Source organism: Lolium rigidum, chromosome 7 (assembly GCF_022539505.1).
Source record: "Lolium rigidum isolate FL_2022 chromosome 7, APGP_CSIRO_Lrig_0.1, whole genome shotgun sequence".
Taxonomy (NCBI): Eukaryota; Viridiplantae; Streptophyta; class Magnoliopsida; order Poales; family Poaceae; genus Lolium; species Lolium rigidum.
The window spans coordinates 155424454-155449531 of NC_061514.1; the positions used below are offsets into that span (position 1 = coordinate 155424454).

Genomic DNA, 25078 nt, shown 5'->3' on the forward strand with positions numbered 1-25078 from the left:
GACATATGTCATAGTCACAAGCCTAAACAGCAATGTAACTTTGTAAGATAAGGATCATAGGTTTTGCTGCCAGGCCAGAGTGAAGCTGCAAGTAGCTGGAACCTAGACTGTTGATGCTTTCAATTTCAGAATGGAACTAAGATCATAGTGAAGGGGCATACCTAGAAGGTATAGCGAAACTTGGACAAAAGAGGTGCTGCTCCATAGTCCAAAGTGACCCACCATGCCAAAATCTTCTTGCAGTTTGAATTCCTCTTGAGGTTAATGTTCCATAGAAGAGTTCATCTAGATCAGTGCATATATGAAACTTATGCAAGAAGCAATATTTACTAGTCACAAAGTCATATACCACAAAGGAAGAAAGTCCAATAAGTAGCAGGTTATTATGTTTTCAGCATTGGCATAAACCACAGGAGGCACGATCATGCCAGGAGGATAATTACAGGCATATGTAGTATATATGATAATTACATGAGCCACAATAATGGAACCGGGGATCACCTCCCTGTTTTTCTAAAAAAAAAAATTACAAGAGCCACATTTGGACAAAAAGGGCTTGTATATTTACAAACTTTACAAATGAACTTTAGCTGCGTGTATCTTGATTCCTGAACCACATATTCAATAACTTATAGTACATGATGGAACAGTAGCAGGGGAGTTTCAGCATGATCTTCATCGCCGGACAGATCGATAAAGATGTCTGTACACGGACTTGGTCCTGTAAACAATGACCAGGCTCAAGCCAGCTCCCACAACACAAAACGCAGACATGATCAATGAGCTCACGAAGAAGCAAACAGCGCCTTCACACTTGAGTGGCCCTTCTTCTGCAAGCGAACCCATGCCAGGAATCATTTGTGCTTGTTTTTCAGCTTCATAGTCATAGAAGGTACTGGCAATGAGACCTGAGAAGATGAGTGACCCTGTGGGGTTTGCTACTGTGAGAAAGTTGTACATTGCCCCAAAGTGTTTTACGCCGAAAAGTTCAGAGACGGCAGCCGGCACAATGGCCCAGTGAGCTCCATATGCAAGCCCAACTAAGAAGGTTCCCATGTACATGGTTCCAGGCCAAGCCATTGCAAAAAGGAAATGCCCAGCAGCCATCAGGATCTGAGCGAGTGCCAGTGCTATGTGCCTTGGGTATGTATGATCCCTAGGCAGAAGAGTAGTTTGTCAAAATATGAAGAAAGCCTCATCAAAACTTGACATGTCTGAATAGTTGTCCAAAGTAAACTAAACCGTACATGAGAAATAGTTTGTAAGACATGAAACTAGTTGAAGCATAAGGAAATTGCAACTGTCGAGAAAACTCTCCAAGTAAATGAACATAATATTACAATTCATGTAAGAACTAGTCAGAACTATGATAAAAGTAATTCTAACTTCTAGTGACAAAACTTCAGGTACCACAAATTAATACTAATATTTTTTCCTGCTTCAGTGGAAAATGCCAGATCAAAATGTGGATAACTTAGTATTGATACCTGACAATAATTTCAGAGAAGTAGCCACCTCCAACACGGCCAAGAAAGTTCCATATGCTCGTCAATGACACAAAGTTATGCACGTCTATATACCCAGCAGCTTGGCTCATCTGACCCAGATTGTCGATCACTGTCAGGCCTGACCCCGACCCAAGTAGAAGCGATAACCAAATAAGCCAAAAATCAGCCTTGACTAATGCCTGCATCAGGGTGAAGTTATCTCCCCTGCGTGGTCTTTGCCTGATTCTAACCCCACCTCTTGCTGCAGCTTGCACTAACTTGGCCTGCAACTTTGCAATTTTTTTCCTCCTTTCAGATGGGGACAATAAATCCATGTCTTTAGGCTTCTCTTCTTCCACCTCACTTAGAATTAACTCTGGTTGATCCTCCCTTTCTTCTGAAGTACTTGCCTGTCCTTTAGGTGATTCACACAGCAGAGCCTCTTCAACTGAACATGGATATTCATTTTTTGAGAAAAATGTCAAGGTCACAGGGATCGCAATTGGCAAAATAAGCAAGATGAAAAGAATCACGGTGAGAGAGGTAGCCACATCGTCACTCAGTTCCAGGAAATCTTGGACTAGCATGACACCAACAAGATATGAGGCGAGGAGCAAGCAGATGGTGTAGATGAACATGAAGCTGTTATTGTCAGATGCTCGCACTTGTCGATGACCCCCCACAGGCCTAATAACAAACATCAGGCCAAGGGCAACAAGTGATGGCCCGACTGCAACCATGAAGACAAGAGTTGCACTGTCTGGTGTGTGCATTACTGCATATAATTGAGTTATAATTGCGCTGCTAAGGCCAGCAAATCCTTTCAGGATGCCCACAGTTGGGCCTCTGCTCTTCGGGAAATTCTGGATGCATGTAACAAGTGAAGTTGTGTTGAAGTATGTCTCGCCGTTGGTTCCAAAAAAAATAAGGACACACATCTGAATAATAAAAAAGAGAGAGATTATATTAGTAGAAAATATAACCAAATAACTACTCATACGTTTGTTTCTCTTTAGTCTAATTTTGGGGATTCTGAGCATTAACAGTGAGTAGAAGATTCCCCATTTCCTCCACATAACTTGCAATCCTGGATAATAAAGTCTATTAGTCAATTTTAGTTGGAGCACCCCATATAGTTCTATACCATTATAATTTGTACATGTTCTCAGTATAGTTTCTTAAACAAAATTGAACATATGTAGGGTACAACGGATCAATTTATAAATACTTATGAGAAACAAACGAATGTAACTCTGCAGGGCAAGCAACAATGCAAGGATTACAAATCCCCAACTGCACACTAAGAGCATCTCCAGTCGCGTCCCCCAAACCGTCCCCCAAAGCGATTTGGGGCGCGCCGGACAAAAAAAGCGTTCCAGCCGCGTCCCCCAAAGCCCATTTTTGTCCGGCGCGGCCCGATACGGTGTCCGGCGCCCCGAGCCCGTCCCCGTCCCCGTCCCACAGGGGACGCTCCGGGAACGCCGGACACAACGAAAAGCGAGGCGGGGAGTGGCGGGGCCGACGCGTCAGCGGCACGGAAGGCTAAAACCCCGTCGCCTACCTTTGGTCAAGCGACGTTAATGGCGTCCCTGTTTTCCCAGGCGACGCAGGGACGCGTCTCGTCGTGCATGGCCGCGTGGCCGTCCGCGCCGGAGTTATTGCGTGCAACCACCCGCTGCCGCCGCTGTTTTAAGACGCCCTCCAGTTATCGCCGCTCATCATAATCCTTCTCGTCGCCGCCGCCTCCCCTTCCCGGATCCTCTCCTCGCCGCTCAAAAATGTCGAGCTCGTCCTCCCGCAAGATCGCCGCGGCGAACGGCTTCGGCCGCGGCAGCCTCACCGTGGCGGAGGCGTGGGCGCCGTACCACGCCCGGTATCCGGTCCCGCCGGACATGCGGCTGCCAGGCGGCGGCGGCCGGAAGATGGCCGTGAACGGCATTGGCATCCCGCCGCCGCCGAAGCCGGACACGCAGCAATGGCGGGACGCCATCAAGGCCCGTCGGGCTCAACTCACCGCCGAGGAGCGGGCGGATCCGACATGGGCGGCCAAGGACAACGACGATCGGTGGGTCACGTACTTCAAGGCCAAGTACGACGTCGAGATGCACAGCACCACCGGCCTCATCGGCGGGCCCAACAGCCTGGAACAGGGAAGGCCGCGCCCTGTTCGGGGCGTTCCGGGCGCACCCTCGAGAACGTCATCCGCGGCCTCCGCAACGGCGCTCCAAGGCCGGAGATGCCGTCGTCGCCGCCGCCGTCTCCTCAATGGCAGCCGAGGAGGACGACGTACTCGTCCTCCTCGCACTCTTCTTCCTCGGGGCCGGCGCGATCGACGCCGTCCTCGTCGTACCGGTCGGCGCCGTACACCGTTCCCAAACGGGAGGTCAAGGAGGAGCCGGCGACGCCCGTCAACACGAGGTGTGGCGGTAGCGGCGGCGGGCGGCAGCAAGGGAGGCGCGGCGGCGCCCTCCTCATCCCGAGCCGGAGGCGAAGGAGGAGCCGGAGGAAGCGTCGCGCAGCGGCGCCGCCGGCGGAGTACGAGCGGCAGCAGCGGCTCATCGCCGGCAGCCGACGACCCCGAGGACCGCCCGAGGCTGCGGGCGGCGTTCTTGGCGTCCATGGACGACAAGGACGCCTGGAGGGGCAACCTGGACGCGGCGATCGCCATGTCCATCCGCGACTCCGGCAAGCCGGCGGTGGACCTCACCGACGACGGCGAGGCAGGACCAAGCGGCTTGGTGAAGGACGAGCCCGTGGACGAGCCCGTCGACGAGCGCGTCAGCGGGAGGTCGTCACCGACGAGATGTACAACTTCCAGCAGTACTACGACGCCTCCGGCCGCCGCAAGTGGTTCTAGATTAGGTTTAGTTTTAAAGTTAGTCAAATTTCGTTGGAATCTATGTAAATTTGGACGAATCTAATCGAATCTAGTCAAGTTTAAAATTTGCGAAATTTTGTTTGGGGGACGCGACTGGGGAGCGACGTCCCCCAAACGCGGCACGAACGAAACACGTCCCCCAAACGCTCAATCCGGCGCGGTTTGGGGGACGGTTTGGGGGACGCGACTGGAGATGCTCTAACTTGTTTGACCAAGCAACTGAGGTTGTGTGCACAACTCATAAATCCTCCATGCTCTGGGAAAGATCTGAAAAACTAATTGTTTACTTATAAGCACCGTTCAGCCATCGACTGCTCAATCATAGCGGCTGTGATGACGATTTATGCCTTGGAGTGCAGTTTTTGCAATCAAACATCATAACCATTTGTGCACATTGATGACAATATATGACTTTATAATACTTTGCGCATGTTCATAATTTGGAGGGACTAACTAAGTTCAGCAAGTCAAACTTGAATACCTCGCCAACCAAACACGAGACGAAAATAATGTACACAGTAATTCCCTAAACGGGTTAAGAGCATATCTGCTACAGAGGTAACATGTTACCAGGTCACTTCTTAATTAAAAAGAACCTCCACTGCATCAACTTCACGATAATAAATAAATAATTGAAGACTTGATTTTTTTTTGAGATGAAGACATGAATATTGACAGAGGAGGCAATCAGTTGTTGTCACAGTAAATAGTTTTAGACATAGTCACTAGTGGAAAAAATAAAAGGGCTGCATATGTCCAACAAAAGTGACAACGACCGCCTAAAGTAACAATTCTGCCATAATATACCATCGGTGGTCCATCGTTACACACTTACACTGATGTGATTTGTCATTTTCACAAGAAAGCCAGTGCTTCTTAGAAAACTCATCACCACAGAGATATATCCTCCACGCCATTTCCATTGGCAGCATTGGCTGATCCTATCCAGCTGTCATTTTATATAATCATGTGCTCTCCGGTCTAAATCACATATTGTTTTGATTAGGTCCACGTTCTTTGCAATTTCATAAATGTAGACGGAGAGTGGTCATGGCGAAGTAAAAAAAAAACTACTCCTAATCCAATCAATCGGAAAAATATAGTACAATTTTTTTGTGACAATTTGATACTCAACAGATTGACAGCTTGAACTATCTGTGAAATGGTGTAGCACATTTCGTAGGGGTTGGGAGTCGAAGACCAAGAACAGTAAAGTTGACACGTTGACTTGAACCAAATCAAGGCTTTCAATGAACGAGCAATTGAATCGAAGAAGAGAAGCAACGGAAGAAGAAGATGTACCATGGAGAGGGGAAGCGCGGGGGCCTGTTTGGTGACGATGAGCCAGAGCCAGCCGTATCCGATGAAGTTCTGCACGGCGCCGATGAGCAGCATCCCCCAGGGCGGCAGCATGGCGGAGAGCGAGCCGGCGAGGAACCCGACGCAGTCCCCCAGGTCCTTGGCGATGCCGAGCGCCGCCACCTGCCTCTGGTTGTAGCCGAGGGCGTCCTTGACCACGGGGGAGATGGCGCCGAAGAGGTACCCGATGCCGGCCATGGACTGCAGCCACATTGCGGCCACGAAGACGAGCCATCGGTTCGTCGAGAAGGCTCTCAGCCTCTCCCCGACCATCCCCATCGGATTGGCAAGAAACGCAGCGAAGATTCTTTTGCTCAAGGGGAGAATGGATTTGGATTTTGATGCTGGAATAGGAGGAAGATTTTTGTTCCTAGAGCTCCGCAGCCGATGGAGGGATTGGTCGAAGGACGGAGATAGATTTGCAGCCAAAAAAAGGAAGGCTTTTAATGGCACCAAGCAAAGAAGGAATGCGCTTCGCTTTGCTCAGATGGAACTGCTAAAATGCTGCGACAAAGAGCACCTTAAAAATGGCGCCTGTTTATCGCACAAGAAGAGATGATGGAAAAGATTGGGGGTTCAGGAGACAAATCGACAGGATATGATGGAGAATGGGCGGGGAAGACCTTTCTTTACACCAACTGAATGCAAAAGTTCAGGACTTCAGGAGAAAAGAAACAGAGCTCAATCCAACACAATGATGAAAAAGATATCGATGGTCGGGTGGAACTCCACGCGAATCGCTTGAAGAAATCCACCAAAATATGGTGGGGAAGAACGAGCTCAAGAATTGTCTTCTGTATCACGATGTTTGCTGAGATGGTCACGTCCTTGAAGCCGGACGATGACCAGAGAGAGAAGAGAGAGATATTAGCTGCAGGACGACTGGACGAGGCGAGTGAGGGGCGCGAGGTCCGGCGCAGGAGCTTCACGAGGTTCAATTGTTTGGGGATTTATAAGAGCAACTCTAGTACATACAGTTGAAAATACATTTGCAGGTTCTAGGTTCGGAGGGCTACTCCGGTGCTCCCCTAAACTAAGTTGAAGGGTCATAGTTGATATTTTTTTCCTATGTTGGGTCCGCTGAAACCTATATCCAGCTCATGTATATTTATCTGTATTGATACGATATGCATACATCGCGTAAGGAAAAACAAGAGGTCACGTGAGCAAGATCTTTATAGGATCTTTCGATTTCGGCACACGCACATGACCATAGATACATATAAAACGAGGTACAACACAACGCGAACCATACGAACCTATACATGGTTGTACAGACGATAGACCTACATTGAAATTACGATCGTGCCCCCGCTTATGAACAGGTATGGGAAGATCTCCACCATTATTGTGTTTGACGATAAAAAAATTTCAGGGGAGGAGCACCGGAGCAGAAGTGCTAGGTTCGAGCAGACCAGTACTCATACTCAAAACAGAATAATTCAAAAAAAAATGTTTGTGGGAGAATCGAAAAGTGATCATTTAACATTGTGCGATTCAGTTCATCAATACATTATCACTGGGAAACAAAGAATATTACTTCTGTATAAACAAAAAGTTTGATAGTAAGCATTACATAATCTCCAAAAAAAATTAGGAATAGATTACCAGCTTTTTCTTACCACATGGATCGTCTCTTGATTAGTTGGTGTTTATCCCCTCAATATCTCAAGTTTCTTACCTACAAACAAAATATTTACTTGTTACGATTAATTTTATTTTGTTTATTTATAGTTAAAATGCAAAAATGAATTCTTGATTTTTTTTGGAAGAATTCATTTATAATAAGCACTTTCATCAATATAAAAAAAATAGGGTTAGGTATTGTGTAGGTAGCTAAAGGTACCTGCTCAACGTAGGTGCTAAGGGTAGAAAGGCTGATCAAAATTTATTGATGCAGAGGCAAAATAAACTGCTAACCACTAATTCTAGCATACTTCAACTCTAGATTTACCAAAATTTGGCCGCATAATACCTCATCGGGGCATGTGGACGCGACGACGACAACAACGAGCTTTGCTTCACTCCGAGTCGTCGAGCTCGGTGATATTCTAATTCACGCTCTGGGCGGGTGAGCTCCGCTTGCTTGGCTTCGTAGGCCTCCACCTGAATGACAACCAACACGCCTCCTCCTTCCCGCGCTCCGCACCATCGCGGCCGCTTGCTCCGAGCGGCGATGCTGCATCTCCATGGCACGATGCTCGGCTTCTTCACTGTCGACGTAGTCGTGCAGATGGCCTTTCCCCTCCGACTCCTCGGAGGACGACTCGTACTCCGTTGGCGGTTATGTCATTGTGTGGTCCCATCATGCGAAAAAAAAGAATGCCAAATCCACATGTCTTCATCTCCCACAGATTCAAGTACCACACTATAGTATATGTGATGCCCTTTATACAAACCTTGCCAAGCAAACGAACAATCTTTCATGACTATTGCATGCAATCGATGCTTTCAAGCATCCTAGGAAATCCTCTTGTTATGTTTGTGCCATTTTCCTACCGGTCCATGCAATCGATAGGGGCTACATGCAAGCATCCTCATGGCAGGGGTGCATTTCTGAATTGATGAGAAAACATCCAACCCACAACAGCCATGCATCAGCACGAAGTACTTGTCGTACTCTCTCACACCATGAAGAATTGAAATAAACAACTCCTTGTTCATCCTATAGTGCCTCCAAAAATCATCGGCGTGTGTTGCATCATTGGAAAATTACTCGGTGTAGAGCATGGTATGATCCTCCATACTATGTCAAGGCTTGGATTTCCTTCTATCAAACTTGGAACCTCCACACCGTGGAGCCTTCTTTTGCTCGGGCCGCTTGCATTTGTCGAAGACAAGTGAGGATTAAAGTGCTCCTGAATGCCAACGTCAAAGGCAACCTCCTCCCCCGTAAGTTGATGAATCATCATCTTATCGTCGATGTCCATGTCTACGAGTCAACAAAGAAATCATCAATCAAACGAGCGGCAAAGAGAGAGGAGAGAACTACAAAAACATCGCCTACCAAGCAAGCTGCTAAACACGTTGCATGTGTGGTGGGCGCGCAGAGTGGCCGCCGCTTTCGGGACCCGATACGATGAACCGCCAACGGCAAAATGGGCAGTCGGTGAGGGTATATGCGTTGGGGAAGAAGACGTAGATGAACTACATCATCAAAATGGGCGGTGAAATAGGTTGCGACCGACTAGAGGGCGGGAGGGGAGGCGTAACATGACAGAGGGGCAGAAGGGGTTGGGACGTTGGCAGGTGGTACCCGGCTGGCTTTTACCTACGTGGCGAGGGTTGCGGCTTCTATCCAGGGTGCCGAGGGTGTATCCTATCGAACGGGATGGCCGCGGGGCATAAGACGCGCTATTGGACCGCCCCGAATGGAAACGGCCTTTAAGGCACGTTGGTGGGCATAGTTATCTTTGGGGTACGGTTTGGGAGGCGTGAGTGGAGATGCTATAGTAAAAAGGCATACTATATAAGCATTTTATGGTAAACTATTTTCAGTTTTAGCGGTTTTATCTATCTCAATTAATAAGCCTAGTGAAAAGGTGGATAACGGATCCAAATTGTACAATGTTAACGCGAGACTATTGGACTATGTTCACAATAATTCTTTCATTTTAATCAGATTACTAATAAACTCTCACTAAATTTAACATCCCTTGTAGTTGTTTTAGTGCTACATCATCCAAAATTACTACACCAAGTCCGTTCATCATGTGAGATGATGTAGTTTTAATGGTAAACATTAACATGTTGATCATATAATCCAAATGACTCATGTTGAACCTTTCGGTTTTTTGTGTTTCGAGGTCATGGTTGTACATGCTAAGCTCGTCAAGTTTAACCCAAGTATTTCCGCATGTGCAAAACTGGCTTACACCCGTTATATGCGAACAAAAAGATTATAACATCCGATCATCATGATATGTTTCAAAATGACAAACTTCCACAACGGTCATACTAAGGGTGAACACATTATATCTTGATATTAGTGTGACAGATCATCTTATAATGCTACCATCAAACATACAAAATAAGATCCATGAAATGGATAAACATCGCATGCGATTCATAATATGTGACATGGTATAGCCTTTCCTTGTGCCTTTGGTATCCATCTTCAATGCACCGGGGTGATCTCCATCATGCAATCAGTAGGGTTGTCTCCACCACATGTTGCAACTACAACTATGCTAACTTATAGCGATGAAGTAAAGAAGTTACATGATTTTTGAGATCGGCGACAAAGTACGACTACATTATCCATGTTCTAGCGGAATGTTAACTGTTTTTGGTCTACGAGTATACATCACCGATACACTCTCCGTTACAGCATTACTCCTAGATATATATGGCATTCGAAATACACTAGTTAGAAAAAGTATTGTTTTCTGCTGGGAATCCCTACAACTTGATCTAGACCGGGTGGAAGTTCTCATATGTTTACTTTTGGGACAAATTTAGTTCAAAAAATCTAATTAAGAAATCGAAATATTATAGCAGTTCGTTCATGCGACGAACATCCAATAAGGTACTTTAATTTGTCATGATTAGTTTGAGAACTTTTGACCAAAAGTTATAAAAACTATAGAAATATGAAATCACAAATTAAGATAGAACTTTTACTATTCGGTACCCAGATTCGGTCCAAGTAGCAGAGTGGGCTTAAATTCGCAAGGGCCTCTATTGCTCAACAACTATAGGACGAATATCCTCTTGGCACCGACTCGTTCAGGGCACATTTGGTAGCCTGGACCGAATTTGAGGCTCCATGGGGGCATGCTCCGTAGGTGTTAGCCCGTTGCAAACGATCCACGTGCCACTTTTGGCTGTTCGTTTGGTTGCTCGCATAGGCATGCATTTTCTGCACCTCAGAGGGAACACTACCCCCACTGTTTGGTAGGTTGACATGCCTTTCTATCCAGCTCGTGCAACACACCCCTGTTTGGTTGCACATGTACATGAGCCTGCTATGGTAGCCTCTTCCATTGGAGTGGTGAGGTTACCTAGCAATGTCGACTGAATAAGAACACATTCAGCAACATTCAGTTCATCAGAAGGTGCAGGTAATACGCAACACTGATTCACCCTACTAGGCGATGCATCACGAGTTCATCACACGAGGGTTTAGTATATATACCACCTCGAATAAGTTCATCATTACAGCCTAGGACTTAGGTTAAATCAAGTCCTACATAATGGATGGATATTAGACCACCTCCCAACATATACACGATCTCTTTAGCAGATCATGACTACAGTGGACAACATGATGAAAAACAAAGCAACACCGCTAAGAAAATTGCTTGCGTAGCCAGGTCCTAAGCCAAGTCCTCTTCGTCCATGCTTGCAACCCATGCTATTCACCACACACGTCTTTGTTGTCAACAATGAATTTGAGTGCTTTGATAAGCAAGTGTGGGTGGTAGAGCTGCTACTTGGTGAAAAACCTGGGTGTGAAGATTGTCTTCATCTGAGCGTAATTGACGATCGGACTGTTCAGGAACTCAAGGTGCTTCGGGTTGTTCTGCAATTGACATGGAGCTACTATCACTGCATATCAAACTGGAAGGAAGAAAAGAAAATATAGAAGCATGAAGAAGCTTTATCTTCAGGTGGCCATGCAAGTTGTCCTCATCTTCAAGCATGAAGCAAGTGTCGTCTTCATTCCATTTGAGCTTGCCTTCACTTTTTAGCATGCTAATGAGGCTCCACCTGTTCCTCCACTTCCTAATGTGGTTGTAAATTTAAAGAGTGCTCACAATGATGCCAATGCAATCAAGAACATCATAGGCGACCTTCTTCATATGGGACTCTTTGAAGCCTTTGTTGAAGCAGACAAATATATTATGTTGCCAAACCATTGTAAGTTTATGTTCATACATTGATTCATCATGCACATAAGGGGCGGTCTCATTTGAGAACATGACAATGTTTTTGACTGACAGATCAGGGGAGCTAACGGGTATGATCGCCTAGAATATGTTATGGAGAACATTGATAATCATTCAAAGACAAAAGTGAACCACTACAACCATACAGATCTAAGCTAGAACAAGCAAAGAACAGAGGCTTCTTACTGTTAGAGGGGCAACACATAGCACAAAGGTAGGGGAAGAAGGAGACCCCGACATAGAGGCATGTATCACAATCATCCTCGTGGATGACAGAGATCCATGGAGAATCGCCATCGCAGTGCTCAACGGAGATCCTGAAAGGGCCACCGTCTTAGAGGGTATCACCTACAATCGAAGCTATCAGATATGCCCCTATGTATGATTATATTCGGTCCGACCTAAAGGTAGTGTTTGAGTTGCTTACTAGATGAATCAGTGTAGAGGAAGAAGCAGACTCGTCGTGCGCAGCCGACACCACCACCAACCTCGCCGAACTTTGCCGGTGACGAAGAGGCAACCATGTGACTTGATCTTGAGTGGTGGATGAGCTCGAAATGGAAGAAAATGGGGGATTTCGATTTCGTGGCGAGCCGACGGCTCCTAAATACGGTGGAAAAATTTTGCGGGCGGTGACCGAATTTGTCCCACCGCTTTTTTGTCGTGTTGCGCGAGCTTGCGCCATCTCTCTGATACGTCTCAAACATATCTATACTTTTTGATGCTCCATGCTTGTTTTACACCAATTCATATATGTTTTTCTTACACTTCGTTGCACTTTTACATGATTTCCGGCACTAACCTATTAACAAGATGCGATAGTGCCAGTTCCCTGTTTTCTGTTGTTTTTGTATTTCAGAAAAGTTGTACAAGAAATATTCTCGGAATTAGACGAAACAAAAGCCGAAGTCAATATTTACCGAAACGAAGATGAAGTCCAGAGTGGGGTCGAAGAGGTGCCACAGGGCGGTCAGACCTACCCTTGGCGCGGCCTAGCCCTAGCCCGCGCCAAGGGGGGTGTGGGCCCCCCAGGCACCCCACCGACCTAAATCATCTGCCTATTTATACATCTTCTCAGGAAAACCATGGATACCCGAGCCTCCATCCACGAAAAGTTCCGTCGCGGCCGCCATCGCAGAACCCATCTCGGGGGGTTCTAAATCTCTTCTCGGCACACTGCCGGAGGGGGAAATCATCGTTGGAGGCATCTACATCGCCATCCCGCCTCCGAAGTGATGTGTGAGTAGTTCATCCCTGGAATATGGGTCCATAGCAGTAGCTAGATGGTTGTCTTCTCCACTTTGTGCTTCATGTATAGATCTTGTGAGCTGCCCTACATGATCAAGATCATCTTTATGTAATCCTACATGTTGTGTTTGTTGGGATCCGATGAATATTGTATACTATGTTGAGATTGATTATATATTCATGTCATATGTTATTTGTGATCTTGCATGCCCTCCGTTGCTAGTGGATACTCTGGCCAAGTGGATACTTGTGACTCCAAGAGGGGGTATTTATGCTCGACAGTAGGTTCATGCCTCTAGTTTTATGGGATAGTGACAATAACTTCTAAGATTTCAGATGTGTTGTTGCTACTAGGGAGAAAATAATAATGTTTTATCCAACTGTAATTCTATTGTTTACTTTACACACATTTCTTAATGCGATAATCTGTTGCTTGCAACTTAATACTGAAAGGGGTTCGGGCGATAACCGGAAGGTGGATTATTAGTCATAGATGTAGTTGGATTACGGTCTATGTATTATGTTGTAATGCCCAATCAAATCTCATAGTAATCATATTGTCATGTATGATCGATATTCTATCAATTGCCCAGCTGTAATTTGTTCACCCAACATTTTATTTATCTTTATGGAGAGACACCTCTAGTGAACTGTGGATCCTAGTCCTGTTTCATTTACATTGATAAATTCATCTAATGCAACACCTTCAGAAGTCACGCCTTTCTCCTACTGGTCGATTAAATCTTGGTTTCATACTGAGGTAAAACTTGTTGTTGTGCTCATCACACCTTCCTCTTGGGGTTTCCCAACCGCTTCCACAACAACTGTCAACAAGATTGTCTGGCACTGATACGTCTCAAACGTATCTATAATTTCTTATGTTCCATGCTAGTTTTATGACAATACTCACATGTTTTATATACACAATATATCATTTTGATGCATTTTCTGGCACTAACCTATTAACAAGATGCCGAAGCGCTAGTTCCTGTTTTCTGCTGTTTTTGGTTTCAGAAATCATACACAGGAAATATTCTTGGAATTGGACGAAACAAAAGCCCACGGTCTTATTTTCCACGGAGCCTTCCAGAAGTCCGAAGAGGAGACGAAGAGGGGCGACGAGGCGGCCACACCCTTGGGGGGCGCGACCCCACCCCTGGCCGCGCCGCCCTATGGGGTGGGCCCCTCGAGCGTCCCCCGACTCTGCCCCTTCGCCTATATAATCTCTCCGTCGCGAAAACCCTAGTACCGAGAGCCACGATGCGAGAAAACATACTGATACACCGCCGCCGTCAACCTCATCTCGAGAGGTTCTGAAGATCGCCTCCGGCATCCCGCCGGAGAGGGGAATCATCACCGGAGGGCTCTACATCACCATGCCCGCCTCCGGACTGATGCGTGAGTAGTTCATCCTTGGACTATGGGTCCATAGCAGTAGCTAGATGGTTGTCTTCTCCTCTTGTGTTATCATGTTTAGATCTTGTGAGCTGCCTATCATGATCAAGATCATCTATTTGTAATGCTACATGTTGTGTTTGTTGGGATCCGATGAATATGGAATACTATGTCAAGTTGATTATCGATCTATCATATATGTGTTGTTGATACGTCTCAAACGTATCTATAATTTCTTATGTTCCATGCTAGTTTTATGACAATACCTACATGTTTTGCTCACACTTTATAATGTTTTTATGCATTTTCCGGAACTAACCTATTAACGAGATGCTGAAGTGCCAGTTCCTGTTTTCTGCTGTTTTTGGTTCCAGAAAGGCTGTTCGGGCAATATTCTCGGAATTCGACGAAACGAAGACCAAATATCTTATTTTTCCCGAAAGGTTCCAGATCACCGAAGGAGAGTCAGAGGCGGGCTAGAGAGGCCCCACACCACACCTGGGCGCGGGCCCAAGCCTGGCCGCGCCACCAGGTGGGGAGGGCGCCCTGGTGCCCCTCTTGCACCGCCTCTTCGCCCATATAAGCCCTCGTGACCTAAAACTTCGATATCAATTGATGAAACTCCAGGGACGCCGCCGCCATCGCGAAACTCCGTTTCGGGGGACAGAAGTCTCTGTTCCAGCACGCCGCCGGGATGGGGAATTGCCCCCGGAGTCATCTCCATCGACACCACCGCCATCTTCATCGCCATCGTTGTCTCCCATGATGAGGAGGGAGTAGTTCTCCCCCGAGGCTGAGGGCTCTACCATAGCTATGTGGTTCATCTCTCTCTTTGTGATCTAGTTGAATATGATATATGTGCTACTCTAGTGATGTTATTAAAGTACTCTATTCCTCCTCCATGATGTAATGTTGACAGTGTGTGCATCATGTAGTACTTGGCGTAGGTTATGATTGTAATCTCTTGTAGATTATGGAGTTAACTATTACTATGATAGTATTGATGCGATCTATTCCCCCTTTCATAGTCTGACGGTGACAGTGTGCATGCTATGTTAGTACTCGGTATAATTGCAATGGTCTATTATGCACTCTAAGGTTACTTAAATATGAACATCGAATGTTGTGGAGCTTGTTAACTCCGGCTTGAGGGAGCTCTTGTAGCCCTACACAATGAATGGTGTTTGTCATCCAACAAGAGAGTGTAGAGAAAGTAGTATTTGTTTATTCAGTTATGTGATCAATGTTGAGAGTGTCCACTAGTGAAAGTATGATCCCTAGGCCTTGTTTCCAAGTATCGAATCTCCGTTTATTTACTGTTCTACTGCATGTTTACTTGCTGCCATATTTATTTCAGATTGTTATTACCGCTCATATACATCCATATCACTTGCATTTTACTATCTCTTCGCCGAACTAGTGCACCTATACATCTGACAAGTGTATTAGGTGTGTTGGGGACACAAGAGACTTCTTGTATCGTAATTGCTGTGTTGCTTGAGAGGGATATCTTTGTCCTCTACCTCCCTGAGTTCGATAAACCTTGGGTGATTCACTTAAGGGAAACTTGCTGTCTGTTCTATAAACCTCTGCTCTTGGAGGCCCAACACTCGTCTACGAGGAATAGAAGCGTGCGTAGACATCAAGCTATTTTACGGCGCCGTTGCCGGGGAGGTAAGGTAAAAGGTATTCACATCCTCCGACTACTAAGCTATTTCCTAGCATTGTTGCCGGTGTGTGAGTGCTCGAAGCTATTTCCTTTAGATCCTGCAATTGCATCTTTTGGTTTCTTGTTTTTATTTCACTAGTTAGGCTTAATGGAAAACAACAAAAATATTAGAGATCTTTATAGTATTTATCTTGAGTTAGGACATGAGGTGTTTGAAGAGAAAATTAAAAAACCTATGGAACTTTATATGCATGATAATGCCAATGTTATTAGTATGAATGCTTTGAACACCATTGTTGCTAATGCTATGGAAGAATTTAAGCTTGGGGAAGCTGGCTTTGATGAGCATGATATTTTTAGTCCCCCAAGCATGGAGGAGAAAATTTACTTTGACGATACTTTACCTCCTATATACGATGATTACAATGATGACTATCATATTTTCAGTCCACCTACTATTGAGGAGAAAATTAATTATGATTACAATATGCCTCCTATATATGATGATTATGGTGATGAGAATAATAATGATAGCTATTTTATTGAATTTGCTCCCACTACAATTAATAAGAATGACTATGCTTATGTTGGGAGTAGTAATTATTTTATGCATGAGACTCATGATAAGAATGCTTTATGTGATAGTTATATTGTTAAGTTTGTTCATGATGCCACTGAAAGTTATTATGAGAGAGGGAAACATGGTTATATGCATCTTAATAATATTAAGTTTCCCCTCTCTATGTTGAGAATCTTGAAGTTACTCGTGTTTTATCTTCCTATGCTTGTCACTTTGCTCCTCATGAATCTATTTGTGTACAAGATTCCTTCCCATAGGAAGTGGGTTAGGCTTAAATTTGTTTCATACTTGCTTTTGATGCTCTCTTTTGCTTCAACTCCTATTTCTTACGAGTGCATCATTAAAATTACTGAGCCCATCTTAATGGCTATAAAGAAAGCACTTCTTGGGAGATAACCCATGTTTTTATTTTGCTACTGTTTTGTTGTGTCTTGGAAGTTGTTACTACTATAGCAACCTCTCCTTATCTTTATTTTATTGCATTGTTGTGCCAAGTAAAGTCTTTGATAGTAAAGTTGATACTAGATTTGGATTTCTGCGCAGAAACAGATTTCTTGCTGTCACGAATTTCAATAGGCCTCTCTGTAGGTAACTCAGAAAAATCTTCCAATTTACGTGTGTGATCCTCAGATATGTACGCAACTTTCATTCAATTTGAGCATTTTCATCTGAGCAAGTTAAGTGCCTCTGAAAAATTCGTCTTTACGGACTGTTCTGTTTTGACAGATTCTGCCTTTTATTTCGCATTGCCTCTTTTGCTATGTTGAATGGATTTCTTTGTTCATTAACTTTCAGTAGCTTTGTGCAATGTCCAGAAGTGTTAAGAATTATTATGTCACCTCTGAATATGTGAATTTTTGATTATGCATTAACCCTCTAATGAGTTTGTTTTGAGTTTGGTGTGGAGGAAGTTTTCAAGGATCAAGAGAGGAGGATGATACAATATGATCAAGAAGAGTGAAAAGTCTAAGCTTGGGGATGCCCCGTGGTTCATCCCTGCATATTTCAAGAAGACTCAAGCATCTAAGCTTGGGGATGCCCAAGGCATCCCCTTCTTCATCGACAACTTATCAGGTCACCTCTAGTGAAACTATATTTTTATTCCGTCACATCTTATGTGATTTACTTGGAGCGTCTGTGCGCTTTTATTTTCGTTTTGTTATTTTCATTCTCTGAATAAATTCATGCTTGTGTGGGAGATAGACACGCTCCGCTCGTTCATATGAACACTGGTGTTCTTAGCTTTACTTTTAATGTTCATGGCGAAGGTTGAAACTTCTTCGTTCATTGTTATTTGGTTGGAAACAGAAAATGCTTCATGTGGTAATTGGTATAATGGCTTGAATAATTTGATACTTGGCAATTGTTGTGCTCATATAGATCATGTTTAAGCTCTTGCATCATGTACTTTGCACCTATTAATGAAGAACTACATAGAGCTTGTTAAAATTTGGTTTGCATGATTGGTCTCTAGAGTCTAGATATTTTCTGGTTAAGGTGTTTGAACAACAAGGAGACGATGTAAAGTCTTATAATGCTTGCAATATGTTCATATGTAAGCTTTGCTGCACCGTTTATACTTGAGTTTGCTTCAAACAACCTTGCTAGCCTAGCCTTGTATTGAGAGGGAATTCTTCTCGTGCATCCAAATCCTTGAGCCAAAAACTATGGCATTTGTGTCCACCATACCTACCTACTACATGGTATTTCTCTGCCATTTCAAAGTAAATTACTTGAGTGCTACCTTTAAAAAATTCTATCCTTTGTCTTTGCAATATATAGCTCATGGGAAAAATAGCCTTAAAAACTATTCTGGTGAAGAATATGTAGCTATGTATCTTATTTCTCAATAAGTTGCTTGTTGAGCGGTAACCATGTTTCTGGGAACGCCATCAACTATTACACCTTTGTTGAATATCATGTGAGTTGCTATGCATGTTCGTCTTGTCCGAAGTAAGGGTGATTTTCATGATCAAATGGTTTGAGTATGCATATTGTTAGAGAAGAACATTGGGCCGCTAACTAAAGCCATGAATCATGGTGGAAGTTTCAGCTTTGGACAACAATCCTCAATCTCTTATCGGAATATTATCTCGTTGTTGAATGCTTATGCATTAAAGAGGAGTCCATTATCCGTTGTCTATGTTGTCCCGGTATGGATGTCTAAGTTGAGAATAATCAAAAAGCGAGAAATCCAATGCGAACTTTCTCCTTAGACCTTTGTACAGGCGGCATAGAGGTACCCCTTTGTGACACTTGGTTGAAACATATGTTATGCAATGATAATCCATGAAAATCCAACCTAATTAGGACAAGGTGCGGGCACTATTGGTATACTATGCATGAGGCTTGCAACTTATAGGATATCTTATACATAACGCATATGCTTTATTACTACCGTTGACAAAATTGTTTCTATGTTTTCAAAATAAAAGCTCTAGCACAAAAATAGTAATCCATGCTTCCCTCTGCGAAGGGCCTTTCTTCTACTTTATTATTGAGTCAGTTTACCTACTTCTTTCTATCTTAGAAGCGAACACTTGTGTTAACTGTGCATTGATTCCTACATACTTGCTTATTTGCATTCATCATATTACTTTGTGTTGACAATTATCCATGAGATATGCATGTTGAAAGTTGAAAGCAACTGGTGAAACTTATATCTTCCTCTGTGTTGCTTCAATGCCTTTACTTTGAATTTATTGCTTTATGAGTTAACTCTTATGCAAGACTTATTGATGCTTGTCTTGAAAGTACTATTCATGAAAAGTCTTTGTTATATGGTTCGATTGTTTACTCATTGTCTTTACCATTGCTTTGAATCACTTCATTCATCTCATATGCTTTACAATAGTATTGATCAAGATTATGATAACATCTCACTTAAGAAATTATCTTTGTTATCGTTTACCTACTCGAGGGCGAGTAGGAACTAAGCTTGGGGATGCTTGATACGTCTCAAACGTATCTATAATTTCTTATGTTCCATGCTAGTTTTATGACAATACCTACATGTTTTGCTCGCACTTTATAATGTTTTTATGCATTTTCTGGAACTAACCTATTGACGAGATGCCGAAGTGTCAGTTCCTGTTTTCTGCTGTTTTTGGTTCCAGAAAGGCTGTTCGGGCAATATTCTCGGAATTCGACGAAACGAAGACCAAATATCTTTTTTTTCCGGAAGGTTCCAGATCACCGAAGGAGAGTCGGAGGCGGGCCAGGGAGGCCCCACACCACACCTGGGCGCGGGCCCAAGCCTGGCCGCGCCACCAGGTGGGGAGGGCTCCCTGGTGACCCTCTTGCGCCGCCTCTTCGCCCATATAAGCCCTCGTGACCTAAAACTTCGATACCAATTGACGAAACTCCAGAAAGACTCCAGGGACGCCGCCGCCATCGCGAAACTCCGTTTCGGGGGACAGAAGTCTCTGTTCCGGCACGCCGCCGGGACGGGGAATTGCCCCTGGAGTCATCTCCATCGACACCACCGCCATCTTCATCGCCATTGCTGTCTCCCATGATGAGGAGGGAGTAGTTCTCCCCCGAGGCTGAGGGCTCTACCGTAGCTATGTGGTTCATCTCTCTCTTTGTGATCTAGTTGAATATCATCTATGTGCTACTCTAGTGATGTTATTAAAGTATTCTATTCCTCCTCCATGATGTAATGTTGACAGTGTGTGCATCATGTAGTACTTGGCATAGGTTATGATTGTAATCTCTTGTAGATTATGGAGTTAACTATTACTATGATAGTATTGATGCGATCTATTCCCCCTTTCATAGCCTGACGGTGACGAGTGTGCATGCTATGTTAGTACTCGGTATAATTGCAATGGTCTATTATGCACTCTAAGGTTACTTAAATATGAACACCGAATGTTGTGGAGCTTGTTAACTCCGGCTTGAGGGAGCTCTTGTAGCCCTACAATGAATGGTGTTTGTCATCCAACAAGAGAGTGTAGAGAAAGTAGTATTTGTTTATTCAGTTATGTGATCAATGTTGAGAGTGTCCACTAGTGAAAATATGATCCCTAGACCTTGTTTCCAAGTATCGAATCTCCGTTTATTTACTGTTCTACTGCATGTTTACTTGCTTCCATATTTATTTCAGATTGTTATTACCGCTCATATACATCCATATCACTTGCATTTTACTATCTCTTCGCCGAACTAGTGCACCTATACATCTGACAAGTGTATTAGGTGTGTTGGGGACACAAGAGACTTCTTGTATCGTAATTGCAGGGTTGCTTGAGAGGGATATCTTTGTCCTCTACCTCCCTGAGTTCGATAAACCTTGGGTGATTCACTTACGGGAAACTTGCTGCTATTCTACAAACCTCTGCTCTTGGAGGCCCAACACTGTCTACAGGAATAGAAGCGTGCGTAGACATCAGTTGTTTATGATCTTGCATGCTCTCCGTTGCTAGTAGAGGCTCTGGCCAAGTTGATATTTGTAACTCCAAGAGGGAGTATTTATGCTCGATAGTGGGTTCATGCCTCCATTGAATGCGGGACGATGACGAGAAAGTTCTAAGGTTGTGGATGTGCTGTTGCCACCAGGGATAAAACATCAATGCTTTGTCTAAGGATATTTGTATTCTTTACATTACGCACAATACTTAATGCAATTGTCTGTTGTTTGCAACTTAATACTGGCAGGGGTGCGGATGCTAACCCGAAGGTGGACTTTTTTGGCATAGATGCATGCTGGATGGCGGTCTATGTTCTTTGTCGTAACGCCCTAAGTAAATCTCATATTAGTCATCATGATATGTATGTGCATTGTTATGCCCTCTCTATTTGTCAATTGCCCAACTGTAATTTGTTCACCCAACATGCTATTTATCTTATTGGAGAGACATCACTAGTGAACTGTGGACCCCGGTCCATTCTTTTACATCTGAAATACAATCTACTGCAATCATTGTTCTCTCGTTGTTCTTTGCAAACAAACATCATTCTCCACATCATACGTTTAATCCTTTGTTTACAACAAGCCGGTGAGATTGACAACCTCACTGTTAAGTTGGGGCAAAGTATTTTGATTGTGTTGTGCAGGTTCCACGTTGGCGCCGGAATCCTTGGTGTTGCGCCGCACTACACTCCTTCACCAACAACCTCCATGTGGCCTTCATCTCCTACTGGTTCGATAACCTTGGTTTCTTACTGAGGGAAAACTTGCTGCTGTACGCATCACACCTTCCTCTTGGGGTTCCCAACGGACGTGTGCTTTACCGTAACAAGCAACTCTTTTTATGGCGCCGTTGCCGGGGAACTGAAGAAAGTTACACCACAAAGATTTCTAACTCCCACGTCAATTGCACGCCAACAACTCTTTTTCTGGCGCCGTTGCCGGGGAGATCAAGACACGCTGCAAGGGGAGTCTCTCACACCCAATCTCTTTACTTTGTTTATTGTCTTGCTTTACTTTACTTTATTTTATTTTCTGTCTTGTTTGCTTTCTTTATATGAAAAACACAAAAAAATTAGTTACTTGTTTACTTTATTTAATTCGGTTTTGCTTAGTTTATTTTTATTATTGCTAAAATGAGTAATCCTGAAGTTGAAGTTCGTTCGTTTAAGCAACAAGGGGAGAAAGTTTTAAAGATGCTTGGTATAGAATTAGTGATGTTCATCATAGGTGCACTAAGAAACACTCCACTATTATCCTCCTTAGGAACTTTTATGTTGGTATCTCTAGCTGGAATAGGTATGTTCTTGATACTCTTGCGGGAGGTAATTTCCTAGGCACTCCTGCTTTAGAAGCTAGTTGCATTATTGAGAGTCTAGTTGGAATACCACCTGTTAATGAAGCTAAAATTGAAATCTCTCTTGATGATGTCATGAAAAAATTGGAGGCCATAGAGAAAAATCTTCCAAGTGTTGAGACTAAATTGGGAATATTACTTGATAATACTGATAAACTTGATAAATCTCTAGGAGGAATTAATGAAAGAATTGATGTCTTAGAAACTTGTGCTATCCATGATAATCAAACCCATAGGATTGGTGAACTTGAAGAAGCTATGTGAACCTTGGGTTCAACTTTTTCTTCTCTTAAGTTTAAGGAGAAAGCTTATGTGGGTAAGGAGCAAAAGTTCATGTATGTCTCTAAGGTGCCTAAGCCAAAGAATTATTATAAGCCTAAAATTAATAAAGCCCTTAGTACCACTATGGGAAATTTAGATAATGAAGCATCTAAGATACCTATTGTGACAAGTTGTGTTTTTAAGGAAAATCATGATGTTGATGTTTCTTCTTTTGATAATACTTGATTCACACTTTCTGCGCCTAGCTGAAAGACGTTAAAGAAAAGCGCTTATGAGAGACAACCCATTATTTTATTTCTGCAATTTTTGTTTTATATTTGAGTCAAGGTGCTTGTTACTACTGTAGCAATACCTTTGTATCTTTATTTTATTGCATTGTTGTGCCAAGTAAAGTCTTTGATAATAAGGTTGATACTAGATTTGGATTTCTGCGTAGAAACAGATTTCTAGCTGTCACGAATTTAAGTAGATCTTTCTGTAGGAGAGTCTAAAAAATCTTCGAAAATTGCGTAATCCTCAGATATGTACGCAACTTTCATTAAATTTGAGCTTCTTCATCTGAGCATGTTAAGTGCCTCTAAAAAATCGTCTTTACGGACTGTTCTGTTTTGATAGATTCTGCCTTTTATTTCACATTGTCGCATTTACTGTGTTTGAGTGGATTTCTTTGCTCCATTAACTTTCAGTAGCCTTGGGTAATGTCCAGAAGTGTTGGGAATGATTGTGTCCTCTCTGAACATGTGAATTTTTGATTATGCACTAACCCTCTAATGAGATTGTTTTGAGTTTGGTGTGAAGGAAGTTTTCAAGGATCAAGAGAGGAGGATGATAAAATATGATCAAGAAGAGTGAAAAGTCTAAGCTTGGGGATGCCCCCGTGGTTCATCCCTGCATATTTCAAGAAGACTCAAGCATCTAAGCTTGGGGATGCCCAAGGCATCCCCTTCTTCATCAACAACTTATCAGGTCACCTCTAGTGAAACTATATTTTTATTCCATCACATCTTATGTGCTTTACTTGGAGCGTCCGTGTGTTTTTATTTTTGTTTGTGTTTGAATAAATTCGGATCCTAGCATTCCTTGTGTGGGAGAAAGACACGCTCCGCTTTTTCATATTGAACACTGGTGTTCTTAGCTTTACTTTTAATGTTCATGGCGAAGGTTGAAAGCCGCTTCATTCATTGCTATTTGGTTGGAAACAGAAAATGCTTCATGTGGTAATTGGTATATGGTCTTGAATAATTTGATACTTGGCAATTTTTTTGAGCTCTCAAATAGATCATGTTTAAGCTCTTGCATCATGTAGTTTAAACCTATTAGTGGAGAACTACCGTAGAGCTTGTTGAAATTTGGTTAGCATGATTGGTCTCTCTAAAGTCTAGATATTTTCTGGTAAAAGTGTTTGAACAACAAGGAAGACAGTGTAGAGTCTTATAATGCTTGCAATATGTTCTTACGTAAGTTTTGCTGTACCGGTTCATACTTGTGTTTGCTTCAAACAACCTTGCTAGCCAAAGCCTTGTACTGAGAGGGAATGCTTCTCGTGCATCTAAACCTTGAGCCAAAATCTATGCCATTTGTGTCCACCATAACTACCTACTATGTGGTATTTTTCTGCCATTCCAAGTAAATTGCTTGCGTGCTACCTTTAAAAATTTCATTCCTTGTCTTTGCAATATATAGCTCATGGGAAAGTAGCTTAAAAACTATTGTGGTAAAGAATATGTTGTTTATGTATCTTATTTCTTATAAGTTGCTTGTTGAGCGGTAACCATGTTTCTGGGGACGCCATCAACTGTTACACCTTTGTTGAATATCATGTGAGTTGCTATGCATGTTCGTCTTGTCTGAAGTAAGGGAGATTTGCCATGAGTTGAATGGTTTGAGTATGCATATTGTTAGAGAAGAACATTGGGCCGCTAACCAAAGCCATGTATCATGATGGAAGTTTCAGCTTGGACATTAATCCTCAAATCTGTTATGAGAATATTATCTGTTGTTGAATGCTTTAAGCATTAAAGAGGAGTCCATTATCTGTTTTCTATGTTGTCCCGGTATGGATGTCCTCAAGTTGAGATCTATCAAAATCGAGAAATCAAATGTGATTTATCTCCTTGGACCTTTGTACAGGTGGCATAGAGGTACCCCTTTGTGACACTTGGTTGAAACATATGTAATGCAATGATAATCCATGGAAAAGGTGTCAAAAAAAAATCCATGGAAATCCGAGCTAATTAGGACAAGGTGCGAGCACTATTGGTATTCGATGCATGAGGCTTGCAACTTATAGGATGTTTTATGCATAACACATATGAATTATTACTACCGTTGACAAAATTGTTTCCATGTTTTCAAAATAAAAAGCTCTAGCACATGAGTAATCCCTGCTTCCCTCTGCGAAGGGCCCTTCTTTTACTTTATGTTGAGTCAGTTTACCTACTTCTTTCTATCTTAGAAGAAAACACTTGTGTCAACTTTGTGCATTGATTCTTACATACTTGCTTATTTTCATTCATCATAT

The 25078-nt window shown here is 43.3% G+C and overlaps 1 protein-coding gene across 1 annotated transcript; it reads right to left on the bottom strand.

The window, feature by feature from the left end:
• Nucleotides 1-436: 436 nt before the first annotated feature.
• On the bottom strand, nucleotides 437-6630 carry LOC124675003 (protein NUCLEAR FUSION DEFECTIVE 4-like). The gene is made up of 3 exons (XM_047211064.1): nucleotides 5668-6630; nucleotides 1488-2425; nucleotides 437-1156 (listed from the first exon to the last, which is right to left on the bottom strand). Exons 1-3 carry the CDS (start codon nucleotides 6001-6003, stop codon nucleotides 676-678), a joined length of 1755 nt encoding a protein of 584 aa, XP_047067020.1. The 5' UTR covers nucleotides 6004-6630; the 3' UTR covers nucleotides 437-675.
• Between the last annotated feature and the right edge of the window lie 18448 nt (nucleotides 6631-25078).

Coding starts and splice junctions, on each gene's coding strand:
- LOC124675003 (XM_047211064.1), bottom strand. CDS start 6,003: ATGGGGATGGTCGGGGAGAGGCTGAGAGCCTTCTCGACGAACCGATGG. Junction 2,426..5,667: donor CCGCGCTTCCCCTCTCCATG/GTACATCTTCTT, acceptor TTTATTATTCAG/ATGTGTGTCCTTATTTTTTT. Junction 1,157..1,487: donor TTCTCTGAAATTATTGTCAG/GTATCAATACTA, acceptor TCTTCTGCCTAG/GGATCATACATACCCAAGGC.